Source organism: Squalius cephalus (genome assembly GCF_949319135.1).
Source record: "Squalius cephalus genome assembly, chromosome: 22".
Lineage (NCBI taxonomy): Eukaryota > Metazoa > Chordata > Actinopteri > Cypriniformes > Leuciscidae > Squalius > Squalius cephalus.
Genome location: NC_137143.1, coordinates 29,211,069 through 29,230,455, shown reverse-complemented (window position 1 = coordinate 29,230,455; position 19,387 = coordinate 29,211,069). Strand labels below are relative to the sequence as shown.

The following is a 19,387-nucleotide window of genomic DNA, read 5'->3' as shown; positions in this document are numbered from 1 at the left end:
AACTGTGCATGTTATGTACCCTTTAACTATGATTTATGCAATGAATTTATGGCATTTTGATCAAAGTATTGTGCATACATGAGGCAAAGTTTAAACGCAATATTGCCCAAATCTCATTATAACCACATTTTCAGGATGCATGTAAACATGGTGGATGACCGCTCGCAACCCTTTTGTGATAGCTGTGATTGAGTCTTTTAGCAACTGAATAGTCAAAGTTGGACCTCAACATCATATAGACACTGTGATGAAAAGCTTAAAGCAACACCAAAGCACTTTTCCTCTTCGGCCCCCCTACAGGTTGGAAGCGGAATTGTCCATAACCGCTGTCGTAAATAATTTCGCCGACAGTCGCACGCACGCTCGCTGTTTATCCAGCACCGGCTTTGGAAAAAACGATGTCCACAGACAAGGTAGAGTATATTGCATGATTTTATGAAAGTATGATGTATTGCGACATCAGAAACGAAGAAAAACAAAATAATGACTATTGTAACGCTTGCCGTAAAGCAAGTCAAATTTGTAGTTTCTTGTGTCTCATTCGAACTACAGATCCGCAACCCGATCTGGCAAACTTGCACAGTGCGGTTATAGCCGATAAAGGGCCGCAAAGCGAATGCAGAAGTGCCGTTCACCCTGTTACGACTTGATGAACCACTGAAACGATTTGGGAAACATTATTTTAAGGTGCAAAAGAATCTTTGGTGTTGCTTTAACCAAGAACAGGAACAGGAACACACCATATTAAGCAAAATTAAGTGAACATGATAGATTCGGACATGATCAATATTAAACTATATATTTTTTTCATCTTGATTTGTATATCATCATCTTTTTTGATTATTTTCTTTATTTCATATCAATGTTTTTCCAGTTTTTCTCATGTAGTCTCCCGAATCGATGCCCAGGTGTATTTCACACAATCGCCAAGGACAGCTATACCTGAACCGATGATTTTCTCTATTTTGATCCTGGACGCTTCAATTTCTCTGGCAAACTCATGGACAGCTTGGCAGGGGTCCTCATATGTGTGGGGATCAATATAAAATCTGGCTTCTGGAAATGATACTAGAATAAACAGAATTAGCATTTGGTCACATATTGCAGCATGAAAGCAATTTTCAGTCACAGCCACAATCTCTGAAGGGCCCAGACAGCAGATACAGCAAGATATTGGACCAAAAAAGCAATAGTTTCCTGCCTAAAATTCATTAAAAGAGAAATCATCAGGGGAAAAGAGTGCGTCTCATACCATGGCCATTTTGGTAGTGCATTTTCTCCTCGTCTGAGTCTTGGAAAGCTTTGCTGTATCCACAACGACTGTAACGCAATCCAGAAGGAGAAACAGAAATAGTTTTTTTTTTTTTTTTTTTTGAAGGGTCTTGTGATGTACATCTCACATGTTAATAATATTCAAACATAAAACTTAAAGAATGTAAAACTTAATTAACTTGATACTTAATTACCAAAGAACTTCAAGACATTTTAGCATCACATAGGAATAACAAACGTCCTTTGACTTAATCCGCCGCTTTATATTTATCAAACAAACTGAAAAAGTGTCCGTTCATTAAAGTGATAATACATTTTCATCAAATTCATGTGGAAACATGTGGAAATCGTTGGCATCTAAAAGCAATAGAGAGCAGTGCTTTTCACATTCATTTTCTCCATAGGGATTTCCTAAATTCTTCAATAGAGTCATGATCCAAATCAACCAGCTCTGAGATTAATTAAACTGAATTTGATTCGAATTAAAAAGTATTTGAAAAGCCCCCAAAAAATTCAAGAACGCAATCAAATCAGAAACAGCTGTAGAGCACTAAATAATCGATTATGATTGCAAGTATAAAAAAATATACATTTGACCTTTATAGTAAAATATTCAAACATATGCAAACACTACATAATTCACAAAGCTTCATAGGAGTTTCATGATATTTTGCAGCACTATTGTACCTAATTGCATTATTAAATCAATTTCTGTATGGAGAAAATGAATGGAATTTCTATTTCTGTTGCACTATATATGACTTTAAGAATATTCGCAGTGTTATTTAGTCTAAAATCAATCAAATAAATGTTCCAGGCCCGTTCACAACTACGTATAATGATAACAATAAAGATAATGTTCTAAAAATCATTCTTAATGTAGAAAAATAGCAGATTCCACACCACAACTAATATTTTTGGAATCACTTTCAGAATGATTTTTTCCAGCTGATGAACAATAAAAACATTGACATCCAATCAGAATCCTGCTTAAAGAGCTCGAGCATTTAAAGTGGCAGACGACAAAACTACAGAACGCTTACAATAAACGGAGCGATATCATCCACTGGTGTGGACGCTAATATAGTTATCATTATAGATATCTTTATAGTTATCGTTCTTAAACAATGTATTTTTAACTAAGTTATGTATGTATTTCAGGGTGTAAATGTACCTAAATATATACAGTATAGTGCAGTGAAACTCTTTCACAGATAATTACAGCATGACTCATTGAGGTGTTTGAGTGGGATTATTTCAGGATGGGAAGCTGGCATGAATATTCTCTTGATTAATGAGAATTCTTCTGCATTAACTCTCATATCATTCTAAACCTGTATGACTTATGAAGATGTACAATAGCAAAATCAAAGATATTTCACGGAAAATCTAAACATCCACCCTATTGTTGGTGCTTTCACTAGAGCAGATGTCTGATTTGTGAATGAATCATTCTTTTGAATCTAATTGTTCTATGAATCATTTGCTCCAGTTCACAAAACCGGTCTGAATTACTCAAAAAATTCAGCTCATTCAGTCTATGATTCAGTCACAGACAGACAGAAGAAAGTCATACAGGTTTGGAATGAACTAGATGAACTATCCCTTTAACATATGTTACAAAGAAAAGCAGGGAAAATGAATGCAGACAATTCAAAGTACTCCTCTTGCCGTTTTCTGCAGATGACAACGGCCAGAAATGTCACCAGTCCCGTTACCGAAGCCAAGCAGATCCAGATAATCGCCATGTTGGTGTTTCGCAGCGGAGCTGGTGAAGAAACACAGAAACCAGATATCAACTCTAAGTCTAACGCATCATTAATCACTCTGAATCATCACCAGGGGACGTTCGACCAGAAATGGCATGTTTGTGTACAATCCAAACAATACGCTTCACAAGATATGGATATGAATATATAAACTGAAGATATAAGACAGTTATATTTTTGGTGCCTGTGAAGAACATGATCATTCAATGACAAATCATTGGAGATATTTTGGACACTGATTTGAGAAATTTAGAAAATTTTCCAACAAATTAATTTTTAACATTTTAAGATTAATGAGAGACGCAAAGATGTTCTCTAAAATGTTCCTAACACAATCCAAACACAAATTATAACTTTATATTAAAACTTACTTTTCCTAATACTGTATGTTAATTAAAGGTAGGGTAGGTAGGAATTGTCTAAAAAACTTCTTTTCCAAATTTGTTTAAACTTTATTTATATATCAATACATAATTAAAATGTAAGTACTCTGAAAAAGAAAGTATAAAAATCGAGTGTCTGTAGACCTCTCATGACTGTTTTAAATACAGCTTATTATTTCCATTCACTCCACCCCCTCCATTCTGAGCTCCTTCCAAAGCCACGCCCCCAAAACACATGAACGCGCGACTTCGACCGCTGAGCTGGAAGAAGCATTATTTACCTGAGACGAGCGGAGAGGAAGGAGCGCAGTGCATGTAGTGACATCATGTCAGAATCACATGTAATAAAAAAATCTAACTTTATCATTATGAATATAAACAAATAAGATGTATTTTAGTACTCACTATCAAGCTAGCATATTGATATTGGTAAAGTTTAAAATATTTTTTTTGGATTCGCTAACGAGCTAGTTATATTTATAAGGCAAAGCTAAAAACAGGTTGCATTGATACACGTTTTTCCATTACCATCAGTTACACTGTGATGAAGATGAATTTCATGTAAGATTCATAACATATATGGTGTTCTGCATGTAAGAGTTTCCATGATGAAAGCATTGTTGACTCTGATGAGGACTAACGTTACACTCCGGTGACAAGTACCGCATCGTCAGCTCGAGGACAGGTCCGGGGTCGAGGGCGAAGCAGAGGAGGTCGTGCAACTAGGGTCCGAGGAAGTAGAGGCCGAGGACGGGGTGGTCGAAGTGCAGGGCAAGGAGCACTTCTTGGACAAGAGGACCTGCGTCGAGTTTTGCATCTCCTATTCCTAGGTTCCGTGCCTCTTGAATTCCTCAAATCAAACGGGTGCGCGCAAGTGGGCAGATCCGGTGTGGCAAAAGGGTGGTTGCCATGGTTGCGAGAGAGTGACAGTCGCCTAAGCCAATCCTTTGTTTCGTCCCGAATGGAAATAATGAGCTGTGTTTAATGCAGATTAAACGGTCTAGAGTCACTCGATTTTTATACTCTTTTTTTTCAGAGTACTTACATTTTAATTATGTATTGATATATATAGAAAGTTTAAACAAATTTGGAAAAAAGTTTTTTATAAAATTCCTACCTACCCTACCTTTAAGTACATTAATATATATATATATATTATTTTATATATAATTTATTTAATCATAAATATTTACAAAACAAATAAACATTATAACTATGTCCTTGCAGGAGGAAGAGATCAAATTTACCATTTCAATTGATTTTCTCTTTATTTTAGCAAACTTATAACATTAAATTAAAACACACTCCTCTTAACTCAATATTCCATGTACATTCATGAAAAAAATAGACAAAAATATTAAATGATTACTTAAATTAATTACTAACATATAAAAAAATAAACTAATAGAAGAACAAATAAGCATTACATTGTTCTTTTAAAAAGAGCTTATTTAAAATATATTTCCCTTTCATCGCTGTGTCCCTTGTGTTTTGTCCTCACTGACAGATATTAACAAAAATATTTATCAAATTAATTAACATCAATGTCTCCTTTCCATATTTCACCTGCTATGAGAACAACAGCCTCTGGTCCAGTCCAATTGCTTGGAAAAATAATAGCCCGTCTCTCCTCAGCAAGCCGCATGATTTGACTATCGTTCATGTCAGAAGCACTATTTAACACTCACTTGCTTTCCCGGTCTGAATCTCCACAGACTGGCTGAATCGCCCACAGCCAGCCGAGGTTCTGGCCCGAATCTGGAAGATGTAGCTCGTGCCGGGCTTCAGACCTGACACTTTAGCGCTGGTGTTCTGTGACTTTATTGTAGCATAACTTGTCTGTTCGCGGTCCTGTGGAAAAATCCCAGTCAGACAATGAGATGTTACATTCAAATAAATGGACTATTTAAGGTCATTTATATAATTACAATCCATAAAGACAATAGTGGACAATTCACACCAGGACCCAACAAAATCTTGTTTTGAGACCCAGGATGGAGGATTGGACCGATTAAATTGAAGTGCTCACTAATCTGTTAGCATTCCCCGCTTCACCCCACTGCGTCCGTGAATTCTGTCCTCGCCGAAGCATTTCGCTTTGTTAAAACGTCTTTGATGCTGCCCTGTCCCCTGAGGAGACCGCCGGCACCGTATATCCATCAAAAACCACTGCATGGTCTTTTGTTAAGCATCGTTCCCCAGGAGTCAACACACGGGCAGCGGATAGGCAAACAGGGATTGCACGTAAATCATATTTACATAGTGGCATTGTTGACTAGGCACTGTATACTAATTCTCTGTCACAGCTGATTTCTCTTTTGCGCCATTAGGCAGCAAAGCTCCCGGCTCATGCGACAATTAACTTCCCTCCAGTGTTTGGCAGCGCTCGCTGTGTTTGCCTTCAATGTCACTTTAACTAATCTCGCTGAATCAGTCTGAGAGCGCTATTGGTTGGTAATTTCCTTTCAATTAGCCCGAGCTGCCAATAAACCGAGTGGTTAAATTGAGATATTTGATTCCAGGCTAGTCTATAAATGTGACCCGCCATCAAGCCATTTGACAAGATCTGCTCAGTTAATGAATAAATATCACTCCTTTAGGACTTTAGTGTATTCACTCTGTTGAATACAATTACCTTTTCATAATATTTGATGTCGTATTCTAATATAACTCCATTGGGCTGAGCTGGTTCGTGCCAGAACAGAATGACACTGTTCTGACTGGCATTTTCTTGCCGGACGGCCATCACTTGAGATGGAGCTGTGAAAACAAGGACATGATGGTCCCTTTAGTAAGACAGCAGATTCATTCTACAACAATAATTATATAGATATGACAAGCAATGAAATTTAAAGTATTAGCACACTGCTGGAAAATCCAGATAGTACCAGCTTTAGATGGTTTCTAGCTGTTAATTTATATCTAAGCTGGTTTAAGCTAGTTTAGTTGATTGATCAGCTAGTCAACTAGCTTATTGGACCTGGTAAGTGCCGGAAGACCACCATTACTAAGCTATTAAAAACTGCTTAGGAGATAAATCAGATGAAACAGGGATCAACTTGGTTACGGATGATCTAAACCAGGGGTGTAAAACTCCATCAACCCTGCAGAGTTTAGCTTCAACCCTAATTAAACACACCTGATCCAGTTAATCAAGTCCTTCAGGCTTATTTGAAAACTACATGTGTGTTGGAGCAGGGCTGGAATTAAACTCTTCTGGGCTGTGGTCTTCCAGGAACTGAGTTTTGCACCCCTGGTTTAGACAATGTGGTCTACTAGCCGTAACCAGGTTGACCCATGTTTCATCAGCTAGCTAGTCTAGCTAATCAGCTAGCTAAGTACATGAACCCATGGTCTTAACTGTTGGAAGGAGGCCATTTACAGTCACTATAGCTATTTCAAACTATTGTAGGCGTTTGAACAGCTAGACTACTAACTGGTGGGACAAAGTTCACCCTGGTTAAGGCTGGAAAACCACCTTGACTAAGCAGTTAAAAATTGAACATGTAAAGTCATTAGCTGGTTCAAACTAGACTAGCTATCAGACCACCTTGACCAAGCCTATTCAAACTGGTCATTCATGGTCATTAGTTCAAGCTAATTGAAATGATTGCTTAACATGCTCAACATGGTTAGGACTGATAGACTACAGTATATTGTCTAAATTGTTTACAACTAGTAAATTATGGTCATTAGCTGGTTCAAACTAGTTTAGGTGGTTGATCAGTTGGTGGGGCCACTCTTGCTAAGGTTGACCATGTTTGGTCAACTAGCTATAACCCCTTAGGCTAGTAAGACCTGGATTTTAAGAATTATGTGAATAATAGTAACACTTTACAATACGGTTCATTAGTTAACTACCTCAGTTAACATGAACTAAGAATGAACAATACTTTTACAGCATTTATTAATCTTAGTTAGTATTAATTTAAACATTTACTAATACGTTGATAAAATCAAAGGTTGTATTTGTTAACATTAGTTAATGCACATTGAACTAACATGAACAGCTGTATTTTTATTAAAGGAGAACTCCGGTCAATTTTAACATTGAGCTCATTTTTTTGTCAATTTGGAGTGCTGTCAGTACAGAGAACAACGACAAAAATCAGTGTTGCCTACACCGTGTTATCCTCTTTTTAAAATTTGCACCCTGTTGACTTAAATGGGGCAAGTTTTAAACCTGCTTTTAGCCTCTTAACATCCTTGATGTGTCATTACAAGTGCACAGGTCATGTGAGTGATTCCTTCGGAGTGAACACGGTGAATCTGACTGCAGTAGATGTGAAAGATATGTATAAAAATGAAGTTAATTCAGCCAGCGCACATACCTGTATTTACATCCTGTTTTCGGGCGAAGTCCATAGTAGTTGATTGTCGAGTTCACGCGCGTGATCATAGGTAACTAAGCAACAGTGGAGAACTCGACAATCGACTACTGTGGACTTCAACCGAAAACAGGAAATAAATACAGGTATGAGCGCTGGCCGAATTAACTTCATTTTTATACATATCTTTCACATCTACTGCAGTCAGATTCACCGTGTTCACTCTGAAGGAATCACTCACATGACCTGTGCACTTGTAATGACACATCAAGGATGTTAAGAGGCTAAAAGCAGGTTTAAAACTTGCCCCATTGAAGTCAACAGGGTGCAAATTTTAAAAAGAGGATAACACGGTGTAGGCAACACCGATTTTTGTCGTTGTTCTCTGTTCTGACAGCACTCCAAATTTACAAAAAAATGAGCTCAATGTTAAAATTGACCAGAGTTCTCCTTTAATTAACATTAACAAAGATTAATACACACTGTAACAAATGTATTGCTCATTGTTAGTTCATGTTAGTTAATACATTAACTAATGTTAACTAATGAACCTTATTGTGTAAAGTGTTACCTGAATAATGAATGCAATCATTACAAACATTAATGACCCAACAGTGTCTCCTACCTGCCTGGTTTGTGGTGATATTGACCATCACAGACTGTGGCAGTTCGTTGCTCAGGTGTGTGACTCCATTTAGCGCGACAATACGGAAGGTGTAGTTAGCGTGAGCGGCGAGATTCAGCACCGTCACCCATGGCTCTGTAAGTCCCGTCTGCTGTGGGATGAAGCGCACCGTCGCCGCTCCTGTCCGGGCCACCACGACCCCATTCAAGAGCCCTCCTCCCCCAGCCGTCCCACCAACAGCTCCATTGGTGTCTGCAACACCCCCATTGACGTTCCCCACCCCATTACTTCCACCCGCACCCACCCGACAGTCCTCACACTGCGTCCCGTCTTTGTCACACCTCTGGCAAAGGACATCATAGATGACATCACTGCGGCCTCCTGCGTCCAGAGGTGAACCCCACTCCAGATTGACCGAGGTGCCGTTCACAGATGAGATGATGTTTACTGGAGCAGACGGAGGTCCTGCGGGGAGGGGGAAGTTAGACACTTCTTAATTATAGGTTAATTAGTGAGGTTCAGGGAATTGGTGGTTATCAGGCTAGCCGATCAAAAGAGAATGATTGAATTTGCACTTCAGTAACCACACGACCCTGGTTCAACAAGTAATCTTGTCTTACGATTTTTACACTCATTAAAAGTTTAGAACAAGTTACATTTTTGTTCCCAGAAAGTATTTGGACACTTAGGGCACAACTTAGATTAATCTAAAAATAATAAAAAAATAATGATGATGATAATCATCATCAATGTTTTAAAGAAAGATGGCACAAGCACACTTTTCAAGCAAGACATATGACAGAAATATTTAGTTTTACGATTAAATATAATAAAATAAAAAATATCAAAATTAATAAATGATATAAAATAAGATTTAAAAAAAAAATATTAAGCTTGCTACTCAAGCTGATCAAATTATTTATATATTAAAAAATATTTATACAATAAAAATATTTATAAATTATAAAATAAAAGGAAATGAGGAGAAAAGACATCATACATCCACCAAAACACCAGCTGATTAATAAGTAATCGACTTATAAGTTAGTGAAGAGAAATGATCCTGCAGCATTTGAAATTACACTTAATTTGATCATTTATATCTTATGCATTGACATTCAGACATTTTAATGTGTTTTCAAATACTTTTCTGGGCTATTGTATCTAAAAAACATGAATTCAAATTTCTTGGTTTGATGATATGTAAACACGAAGACTCACTTGTACAGGGAGAAGCCGGTGGATCCGTAGAGGACCGATAGAAGTTGGCATCACACGGGCAGGATAGAGCCGCTCGTGTCTCGGAGTGACTGTGGAGAGGACATTTCCCACACTGCTGATCTCCCGCCACTGGCTTGTAGAAACCCACCTCACATGCTAACAGAAAACACAAACACAATCCACAAACTGATTCTTTGCCGCTTAGATGTACATAAAACAGTTTAAAAGTCATGAAATCAAAGTGAACTATTCATGTTCATTGTCTTATTTTGTGCACGATTCATTAGTACATTTTCCAACAACACAATTCCCTGATGATAAAATAAAGTCTTGCATGCTTTCTCATTGAATGTCCTGTTTTACTCAGAGACACATGAGCAAAACGGGTTGCAAATGCCTTTTTTGTTGACTTTGAATATTATTCGAACAAGTTGTTGAACAAGAAGTGTGAAACTGTCACTCTCAAGTGTAGCGGTTCAGAGTTTGCAAAAAGAATGTTCAAGTAAGGACAACATGTACATGGGTGAGGAATCTGAGCTTTAGGGGGGGGGGGAAGAATTGAGAATTAACATAGAGCGATAGCAAGATCTTTATCTCCACCGACAGAAACCCCAGGGAGTCCAAAAAGTATTCCTTCTTGCAGTATTTATCCTTGTCTGTTTTCTCTTTTGGTTTGATCCGATTAATCCTTCCCTCCCTTGATGTTTTTTTGAAAAGCTCCCGAGTTGAAAAGCAGGTCACGATAAACATACGCTCATCGAGTACGGTGACGTCTGTGCTTTGAAGTTTTTGACAGACTACCCCTGGCAACACAATCAGAAGCGCGCATTCAACATACACACAGACAGATATCAGGTAATCATGATGAACTTTGGTGACCTTTTCTGTTTGGGCAGAAATCTCACTTTTAAGACTCTTTCTACTTAGTAAGTCTCTTTTCAAAGCTGATAAGAGTAAAAAAAAAAAAAAGCAAGAGGGGTGAGGAGATAGAGACTCCAGTGCTCTTTATCCAGTGGTGTTTACACACACACTACATTAGGGCTGCGGTGTTCTTCTGGGGTTTTTGCACACTGTTTGGTCTGTCAGCACCTGTCAGCGCAGCTCTCGTTGCAGCCACATTTGCATTACAATGAATTTTAATGAATATCTACAGCCATTGTTTGCTGACCTTGATTTTTACTCTGAGTGTAGATAGTTAAATAAATATGGTTGAAAAGAAGATCCACCGAGGTGTTTTTCATGCAAGGTGTGACTGTGCAAGGTGTTGTAATTCAACAAGGTGATTAAAGCATCGGCACAAATGAAATGTTTTTATTTACCATAGTGTAACCTCACACACTCAACTAATTTATCATGAATGGCCGTCTTTTCATGGTAACTGTTGCAAGCCATGTTGGAGAAATTCCACATTTCAGAAATAAAAGTTCAACATGAAATTATCATAAGATTGATAGAGATGTATAATATAATATAATATAATATAATATAATATAATATAATATAATATAATATAATATAATATAATATAATATAATATAATATAATATAATATAATATAATATAATATAAAACTTGTTAATAGTTGGAGTGCTTTATCTTTTAAAAAAGATATTTTAAAATAAGTCAAATATAATTAAAAATATAATTAACAAAAAATATAATATAATATAATATAATATAATATAATATAATATAATATAATATAATAGAAAACGTGTTAATAGTTCGAGTGCATTGAAAATTTACCCCCATAAATTTAAATTTCTGAATAAAACACTAAGTAATAAAATCTTATTTTATTATTAAAAATAAATAATAAAATAATGTATTATCTTGATTATTTTTTAATAATAACAACAATAGATATTTTAAAATAAGTAAAAAAATATAATATAATATAATATAATATAATATAATATAATATAATATAATATAATATAATATAATATAATATAATATAATATAATATAATAATACCCCACATAAATTTACATTTTTGGCCAAAATTACATAAAACATTCAAATAACTGTTTACTTTTCTTAAGTATTTTTAAATAAAAATAATAGATGTTTTTTTTTTTTTAAAAACCTTTTGGCTAAATATTCAATGTTGTTATCCAAAAGATTTTGTCTGATTATTTTTCTGAAATTTCCAAAAGTAGTGTTAATGGCTCAAATATTTGACCTTATGACCTTAATAGTTCAACTAAAAGGAAGATCCGATCATCGCATACAGTCCTCAACCTCATGGCTTTCTGGAATACAAAAGCAGCGACATTAGTGTGAAAAAAAGAAAAGAAAAAAAAAAAGCTGTTATTATAAGAGAGTCATTCTGAGTATACTGCAATGCTCACGAAAATACACACGGAAACACTCTTCACACTCACAAACACCTTCAGAACCCTTCTGGGAGCCGAACAACAGCTGCTAATGAGCAGGGAGGATTGTCTGAGTGATGTATGATTCTGTCAGTGAAATCATAGCTGGAAATGGGGCACTTCATCACAGCTCCTCCAAACACACATGCTCTCCACTGAAGGGGTTACTGATAGCTCAGGCTCCGGACACATCCCGCACGCTCACGTTAGTGTGTCATTCGCCTGCTACGCGCTGTCCTGCTCTAGATTTGGACCAGCCACACATACAGTACAGCGGCGTACCATTTTGAAGGTGTATGAAGGCCTGTACTGTTAATGTAATGACTGTTTCCCGTGAGAGTCATGAAAACACAACAGATGTTCCCATTCAGCCTCTAATATACAACGCAAGCATTTCTGATTTGTTGTTTAAACATGACATAATGACTAAATGCCTAAATGGCCTAACAAAAGTGCACTGTTATGGTACGTTCAAGTCATGTCGGAAAGATCGGATTTATGATTTGAACGCACATGAATACCCCCACGAAGTAAATAAATACGAGTGGGAAGCTCTGGATTTTCTTTATTTTCTTTAGTTCACCCAAAAATGGTTCCAAACCTGTATGAGTTTCTTTCTTGTGTTAAACAAGAAACATGACAAACACAAAATATGATAGCATTGTAATATAACAATGTAACGATAAAGTTTACAGTGGCTTCATAAAACACACCTGATGCATATTCTTTATTCTTCATTTTCTAGAAGTAGAGTTTAAAGACCTTGCTGTATTTTTGTGTACTTAATTAAGAGACAGCATCATTACTCCAGTCTTCAGTGTCACATGATCCTTCAGAAATCATTTTAACATGCAAGTAACATTTGTTATGATTATCAATGTTGTGCTACATAACAGCATTTATTTAAAATATAAATCTTTTGTAACATTATAAACGTCTTTACTGTCACTTTTGATCAATTTAATGCATCCTTGCTTAATAAAACTGTTTTAATAAAACTGTAACATCTTACTGACCCCAAACTTTCATATTCAAATATTCATGCAAGCACATAATTTAATTTATTTAAAAAACTTCAGCACAAATCTAATTCATTGCATCTCATATCTAAGGCGATAAATATTCCTCTGAGGCACATCAGCTCATGCTCAGCTCAAGAACTGCCTAAATTTTATCATTAAAAATCAATTTTACGATGAAGGCGATGTTTGAAATACCTTTTTAGCTTAGTTTCCTTCTGGGTGGACTCAGCTTTGCATTGATACACACTCTCTTTTAGCTATCAAAAGGCAAAGATTTCCCACAGGTTGCACCTGTATTGTTTCTTTCAAATCATAAAGAAAAAGCTTCTGCAATTTTTTTTTTCACGACGGCACTTTTAGGGGTGACATTAATCAAGGTTAGTGACATTTGGAGCCGGCCAATCCATCCCGAGGCAAAACTCCCAGCAGCAGCAGCGATACCGAGCATGACTGGCACGTCCAGATCCCGAAGCCGCACGGCCACGATAACACCTAATGCTGACTGGCCCTCAAACCACATGGGAATGAGTCTCAAGATCGAACAACCAGAGGGTACAAATAAATAAAGAAATAAATAGGGACGGATAAGGAGAGGAGAAGATGAATTGCTCGCAAGCGCTTGGGCCTTCAAGCTTCGGCTCTGACTATCAAAATGCCAATTCATGCATGAAATTCAAGCTGAACCAAGAGGACAATAACAGCGAACACAGACATGACCTTTTGATAGCCATTAAATAGACAGGTCTTTGATTTCAAACAGCGTGGATCATATTTTGCATTACAATACAAGGATTTACCTGCATTAGACTTACTCTTCAGTCATAATAACGTCTGCGGCTTTGCTAAATGTTACTCACTGCCTCCTCTGTAGATTTAAAGGAACAGTGCACACAAAAATTAACATTTTGTCATCCATTATCCGACCACGTATTATTTTCTTTCCTCATTCTGTGAAAAAATACAAATTAGATGTTAGGAAGAGTTGCTTTCCCCCCCAAACAACAAAAGTAAATAGTGATTTACACTGCAGAAAAAGTATTTTAAAAAGCAGTCCAAATGACTTGAATCAAAAATGGCATCATTATATACTGTAGGTCGTCCCAGGTTTGATATATGATTGGTTCTCGCATGTCATGTGACCAATCATGATGTTGCAAGTTTGAAAACTACAATAGTATCTCAATGACACTAAAACAACACTGATTACATTTCATCGTGAACAAGTACTGCTATCTGCTATGCTGCTGCACATTAGACATTAATATATTGACTATCAGTGAATAACGTCCCTATGATACGTCTTTTTTGAGCTTGACAATATAAATCAGCAGCACTTCAATGGAAAACAGCAGCTCGGACATTCTGCATAACATCGCCTTTTGTGTTTCACAGATTAAAAAAAGGAAATAATATGGGGTTGGGACAATATAGGGCTAAATGAGGGGGAAAAAAAACTTTCATTGAACTAATCCTTTAATTGCTCCCAAGGCTAAAAGAAGATGAAGCGGATGAGTTATAAAGCCAACAAACTCAACCCCCCTATGCACAAAATAGCCATATACCTTTGACACACAAGCATATCTTAATTTGTGAAAATGGCTTGCGTTGGTCTGAAGAAAGCAGCCTAATTTGAAACCGGCCATGTGTAAAAATGTCTGTTTATCCCAGAGGGAGGTTTTTAATGGATATATAAGAGGGCCGTAAGGAGTTAATTGTTTGTGGCTCGCAATCTGATATTAACCACACAGTGTGGCTATAAGAACAGGGCAGGGGAGCCTAGTATCTAGTTTACTCTCAAATACTTGCATTAATATACATATAGATATATGTGTGTGTGGGTTTGTTTGGACGTGCATCCAATTTTGCTTCTGTTTTCTATTTTGGCCCTTAATCTTATTGTCTGTAGTTGTGGTTAGACTGTGTCCTCCAAAGATCTCATCTTAAACTTTCCAAGCGCAGGAGGGTAATTGCTATCAGATCAATTTACTCAAGAAAAGTGGTGCCTGTTTCTAAGTGCTTGATAGATGGAGACCAACTTGTCTAAATTGGGGGCGACCTTGAAGAATCATTAACAGTAGAAGGAGAAATGCGGCCGGTGACTTTATTGACTTGGAGAATCTTAGTGATTGCGCAGATAGGCTCGGCTGCACCTTCATATGGATAAAGAAACGAATAAATGATTAAACAGAATACAAATGATTAGTTATAACTTCCTTTAAAAAGTATTTCTGCAGCTTTAACATCCTTTCTGCGAGATGAGCTAAAAATCTACACTGAAAGTCGAAACTGATTACTGGAGTGTATGTTTTACTAGAAAATAGTTTTTCAGTCTACTTCACTATTTCGTGATTAATTTCATGCTGGTTCTTTGTGATTATTGGTGAAATTATCTAGCAACTTCTGATGGAAAATTGTTTCTGAGTAAATCCTACACCTTTTTTTTTTTCAAGAGTTCACCCAAAAATGAAGATTCTGTCATCATTTACTCATCCTCAAGTTGTTCCAAACCTCTATGAATGTCTTTAAGCTGTTGAACATTAAGGAAGATATCTTGAAGAATGTTGGTATCCAAACTGACTTCCACAGTATTTTTTTCTATGGGAGACAATGGTGACCAGCAACTGTTTAGTCACCAACATTCTTCAAAATATTGTCCAACAGAAGAACTTCATAGAGGTTTTTAGAACAACTTGAGGGTGAGTAAATGATGACAATTTTCATTTTTTGGGAGAACTAACCCTTTTTCAGTGTAGTTAAAGGCATGCTTTGTTGGATACTAGCTTTGACTGGTCAAGCTGGGTTATCAGGGGAAAAAATCCATCTTATCTACGTAGCTTGTGCCAGTAACCCTGCCACTGTCTCCTCTCCACCAATAAGCTGGTGTGTGGTGGGCGTTCTGGCGCAATATGGCTGCCGTCGCATCATCCAAGTGGATGCTGCACATTGGTGGTGGTTGAGGAGATTCCCCCATCTATGTATAGCGCTTTGAGGTCTTAGAAAAAGCGCTATATAAATGTAATTAATTATTATTATTATTATTAAAAACTAAACCAGCCTAAGGTGGTTTGCTGGATTTATCTGATTTTAGCTAGTCTAACTGATCTCCCAGTCTGGCTGGTGTTCAGCTAGTTTCAACTTGTCAACCATCCTGGGGTGCGTCTCCCAAAAGCATTGTTAGCCAACTTTGTATGCAAGTTCCGTCGTTATCAACAAGTCAGTGTTTCCAACATTCGCAAACAGCATCGCAAATTTGTTGGAACGACAGCTCTCGACCTGTGGTTAGAAGCATAGTTTCTAATTTGCATGACATGTGGACTTAATAAATCCTTATCTTGAGCAAAATAAGCAAGCTGACATTCAGTACAACCTGTGTCTTTTATTTAGAATACATACAAATATCATTTACGTCTTTTAGTTTGTCAAGAGATTTAAAGCACCGTTTTTGAAGAGTGCGCATGTGCGAACGTGCTCTATGTAAGAACGAGCCTCTGATTGAATCTGGAAATAAAGCAAAATAACTGAGAAAAATGAAAGTTAGTCCTCAGATGCCATGTCTGTAATTTACAGCAAAACATCTAGCGCTAATTCGATCTCAAACAGATTCATTAAAATAAGTTATTACTCCAACACGTGCGTGACATCATAAACCAACGTGGTTGAACGACCACTTTGCGACAATACGGTTTCGGGAAACAGTCGTGACTAGCTAGTTGATTTCTTTAACGATCCATCGTACTATGGTACGTACTATGGTGAGTTACGCCGTTGTTCGGGAAACGCACCCCAGACTAGCTCACAAGTGCCCCAAACCCCTTTAAAACCATTAAATCAGACCAATTAAGACCGGCAACAGCTTTTTTTTTTATTAGTGAACAGACCCGGATTGCCACATTAAACCAGTTAAACTAGTCCAAACTTAAAAAGTTTTAAAAAAGATAGTCACCAGCCAGTAATATTTAGTTAGGCCGTTGAAACTCTTGCTAACGAGAAGCATCTACACGTTTGACAGTCGACTCCCAGCGGGAAAGCCCTGGATCTCGGACCAGTGCTTCTGTCCAGTGGCTACATCACACACTTGCTGTTGCGTAAAGCTAATGAAGTCGTTTAATCTACCTGAACGCTCCCACAGGGGCGTCCCACTTTAATTATGTTCTTAAACGTCTCTCACATGCACTAATAGGCAGAGATGAAACATGGCACCACGTTAACAAATCCTGGCGGAGGAAGGGACCTGAGAACAGATATTAAAAACTTGGCTGGCATTAATTTTAGCCACTACGGATGTGCGTAAGCTATGTAGCAAAGCGAGTCCATGATTACATCCCGCCCCAGTCGGCACAGAGCGTAAAGACCATTTATCTCCATTTCTGGTGCAATAGGCTAACCAAAACTAGTCACTCAGTTGATTTAAACTGCTTTTATCATATCTTGCCATGATATTAGGCTACTTATCATTTATTTGTTGGACAAAGTCCAAAAGTGTAGGACCACTAATGAAAATACTCCTATTTTGCACACACGCAAACAAAAACAAAAAAATCTAGATTTTCTTTGTTGTCATTTTTCAATACCAGTCTATATTCAATAAAAAAATTGCCAGGGAAATGGACTTGAGGAAACCTGCTAGATATGAGACACAAAAAAAGATAAACACTAAAAAGAAAGTAAAGCAAAAACAAAGTGCATAAATAATGATGATATATTATAGAAACTTTGAAGTATTTATTTATTATTCTTCAAGGCAGTATAATAGTGTTGTACAGGATAGATAGATAGATAGATAGATAGATAGATAGATAGATAGATAGATAGATAGATAGATAGATAGATAGATAGATAGATAGATAGATAGATAGATAGATAGATAGATAGATAGATAGATAGATAGATAGATAGATAGATAGATAGATAGATAGATAGATAGACCAAACAAATTAAATACCATAAAATTCCAAGAAATGTAATAGAAACAATTTTTTTTAACAATAGTTAAGTACACAAGAGATGTAAAACATCTTTGTTTTCACATTAAGATTCTGGTGGGTAAAAGTTCATTGTTCAACAGGTGTTCATGTTGCTATTGTGCAATAATCTGCGTACGGCAACAATCCAACAGTGCTTTTCTTTGGAAATAGTGCGCAGCCACATCAAATGAGACAAACGCCTCTCTGTTAATGAGCATTAAATGGCTGCTAATTGTTTGATTGAATTGCTGTCACCTATCTAAGCGTGTCTAATTGAAGAGTGCGGAGCGAGGCATTTACAGTGCCGCTGACAAAAAAGAGCCATCTAAATGAAGAAATGTTTTGTGCGCGCCAATTACCAGAGAAAAGTCGAGCGTGCTTTTTTTGTTCTTTAGTCTTACACAGACTTGATCTGTCTTATGAAGTTGCTGTGATGCAGCGGCTTTGTGGATTTTTATCACACAGCCCGTTTGTTGCATGAGAACAATGGCAATGCAAATAGCCTGATAAGACATTCAGTTTTCGGGTGCAAACTGGGAGGCAGCTGTGTATATTCACATCCTCCAAATGAAATTAACTTTGAGAAAGAGCATGCAAGAAAGAAAATCACAATCTAAAAATCAGGATTATGTAATGCGTTTAATAATTTCCCCATATTATCAACACCGCACTGTCATTCACGTCCTTCCAGTGTTATTAAATGTGCAAACACATGCATTTGAATCTATAGACCCACAGAATTATAATACAAAATATGGTTGCCAGTTGCATAAAATAAATGAACGTAGCTTTTGTTTGTCCGCTTGTAATTACACAGGATGTTTTTCACTATTTCTGATGCAAGTGCCAATATTGATGGTTTAGGGGGAGGGGTGGGGGTGTATTTTGAGTGACATGGTCCAGCTCCGTCTTGCTGAGATAAAATTCATTTCTTTTCTTGGGACAAAGCCCCTTTCCCCAACACTATTCCTCCGTCCGCCTGCATGGTGGTCTGACAGATTAAACGGCATCACCACAATGGCATCGTTGCGTGCAGGGCTTTAATATTGTCCACTGGAGCCCCCCGTTTCCTCATTTAATCCCTGTGTAATATGTTGGCCAGAAAACCCTCATGCTGTACACAATGCACGCCCAGCTAAGACACAAAAAAGGCTAATTAGTCGCCCACCCTACCACTCCGCCCCCTCTCGCAAATCCTCATTCTTTCCATTTACAGGCGCAGTATCTGCTTTTGTTATCAGGGCCACCAATGTGCTGTTGGCTGCAATTGTTTCGCTTTATTTGACATGCAGTGTGGCTCAAATAAAACAGTAAATTACTGCTAGAATGAGGGATTTTAACGATGATCCAGCAGACATACAGCACTCATTGGGAGACTGTGAAGGTATGAAGGTTCCAGGTTCTGTACAAGTTAAGATCTTCTGT

At 37.1% G+C, this 19,387-nt stretch overlaps 1 protein-coding gene across 3 annotated transcripts in view; it reads right to left on the bottom strand.

Annotated features, from left to right (window-relative positions):
- Positions 1-19,387, bottom strand: part of epha8 (eph receptor A8) — a 77,838-nt gene that overhangs the window by 9,176 nt on the left and 49,275 nt on the right. Inside the window, exons 4-10 of one of the 3 annotated variants that reach the window (XM_079858275.1) lie at positions 9,599-9,754; positions 8,378-8,842; positions 6,060-6,184; positions 5,113-5,275; positions 2,923-3,040; positions 1,253-1,320; positions 943-1,068 (exon numbers count right to left, since the gene is read on the bottom strand). In XM_079858275.1, the coding sequence (XP_079714401.1) occupies positions 943-1,068; positions 1,253-1,320; positions 2,923-3,040; positions 5,113-5,275; positions 6,060-6,184; positions 8,378-8,842; positions 9,599-9,754 (1,221 nt within the window). The remainder of the gene's footprint in view (positions 1-942; positions 1,069-1,252; positions 1,321-2,922; positions 3,041-5,112; positions 5,276-6,059; positions 6,185-8,377; positions 8,843-9,598; positions 9,755-19,387) is intronic. The other 2 variants (XM_079858276.1, XM_079858277.1) reach the window with 2 other exon arrangements.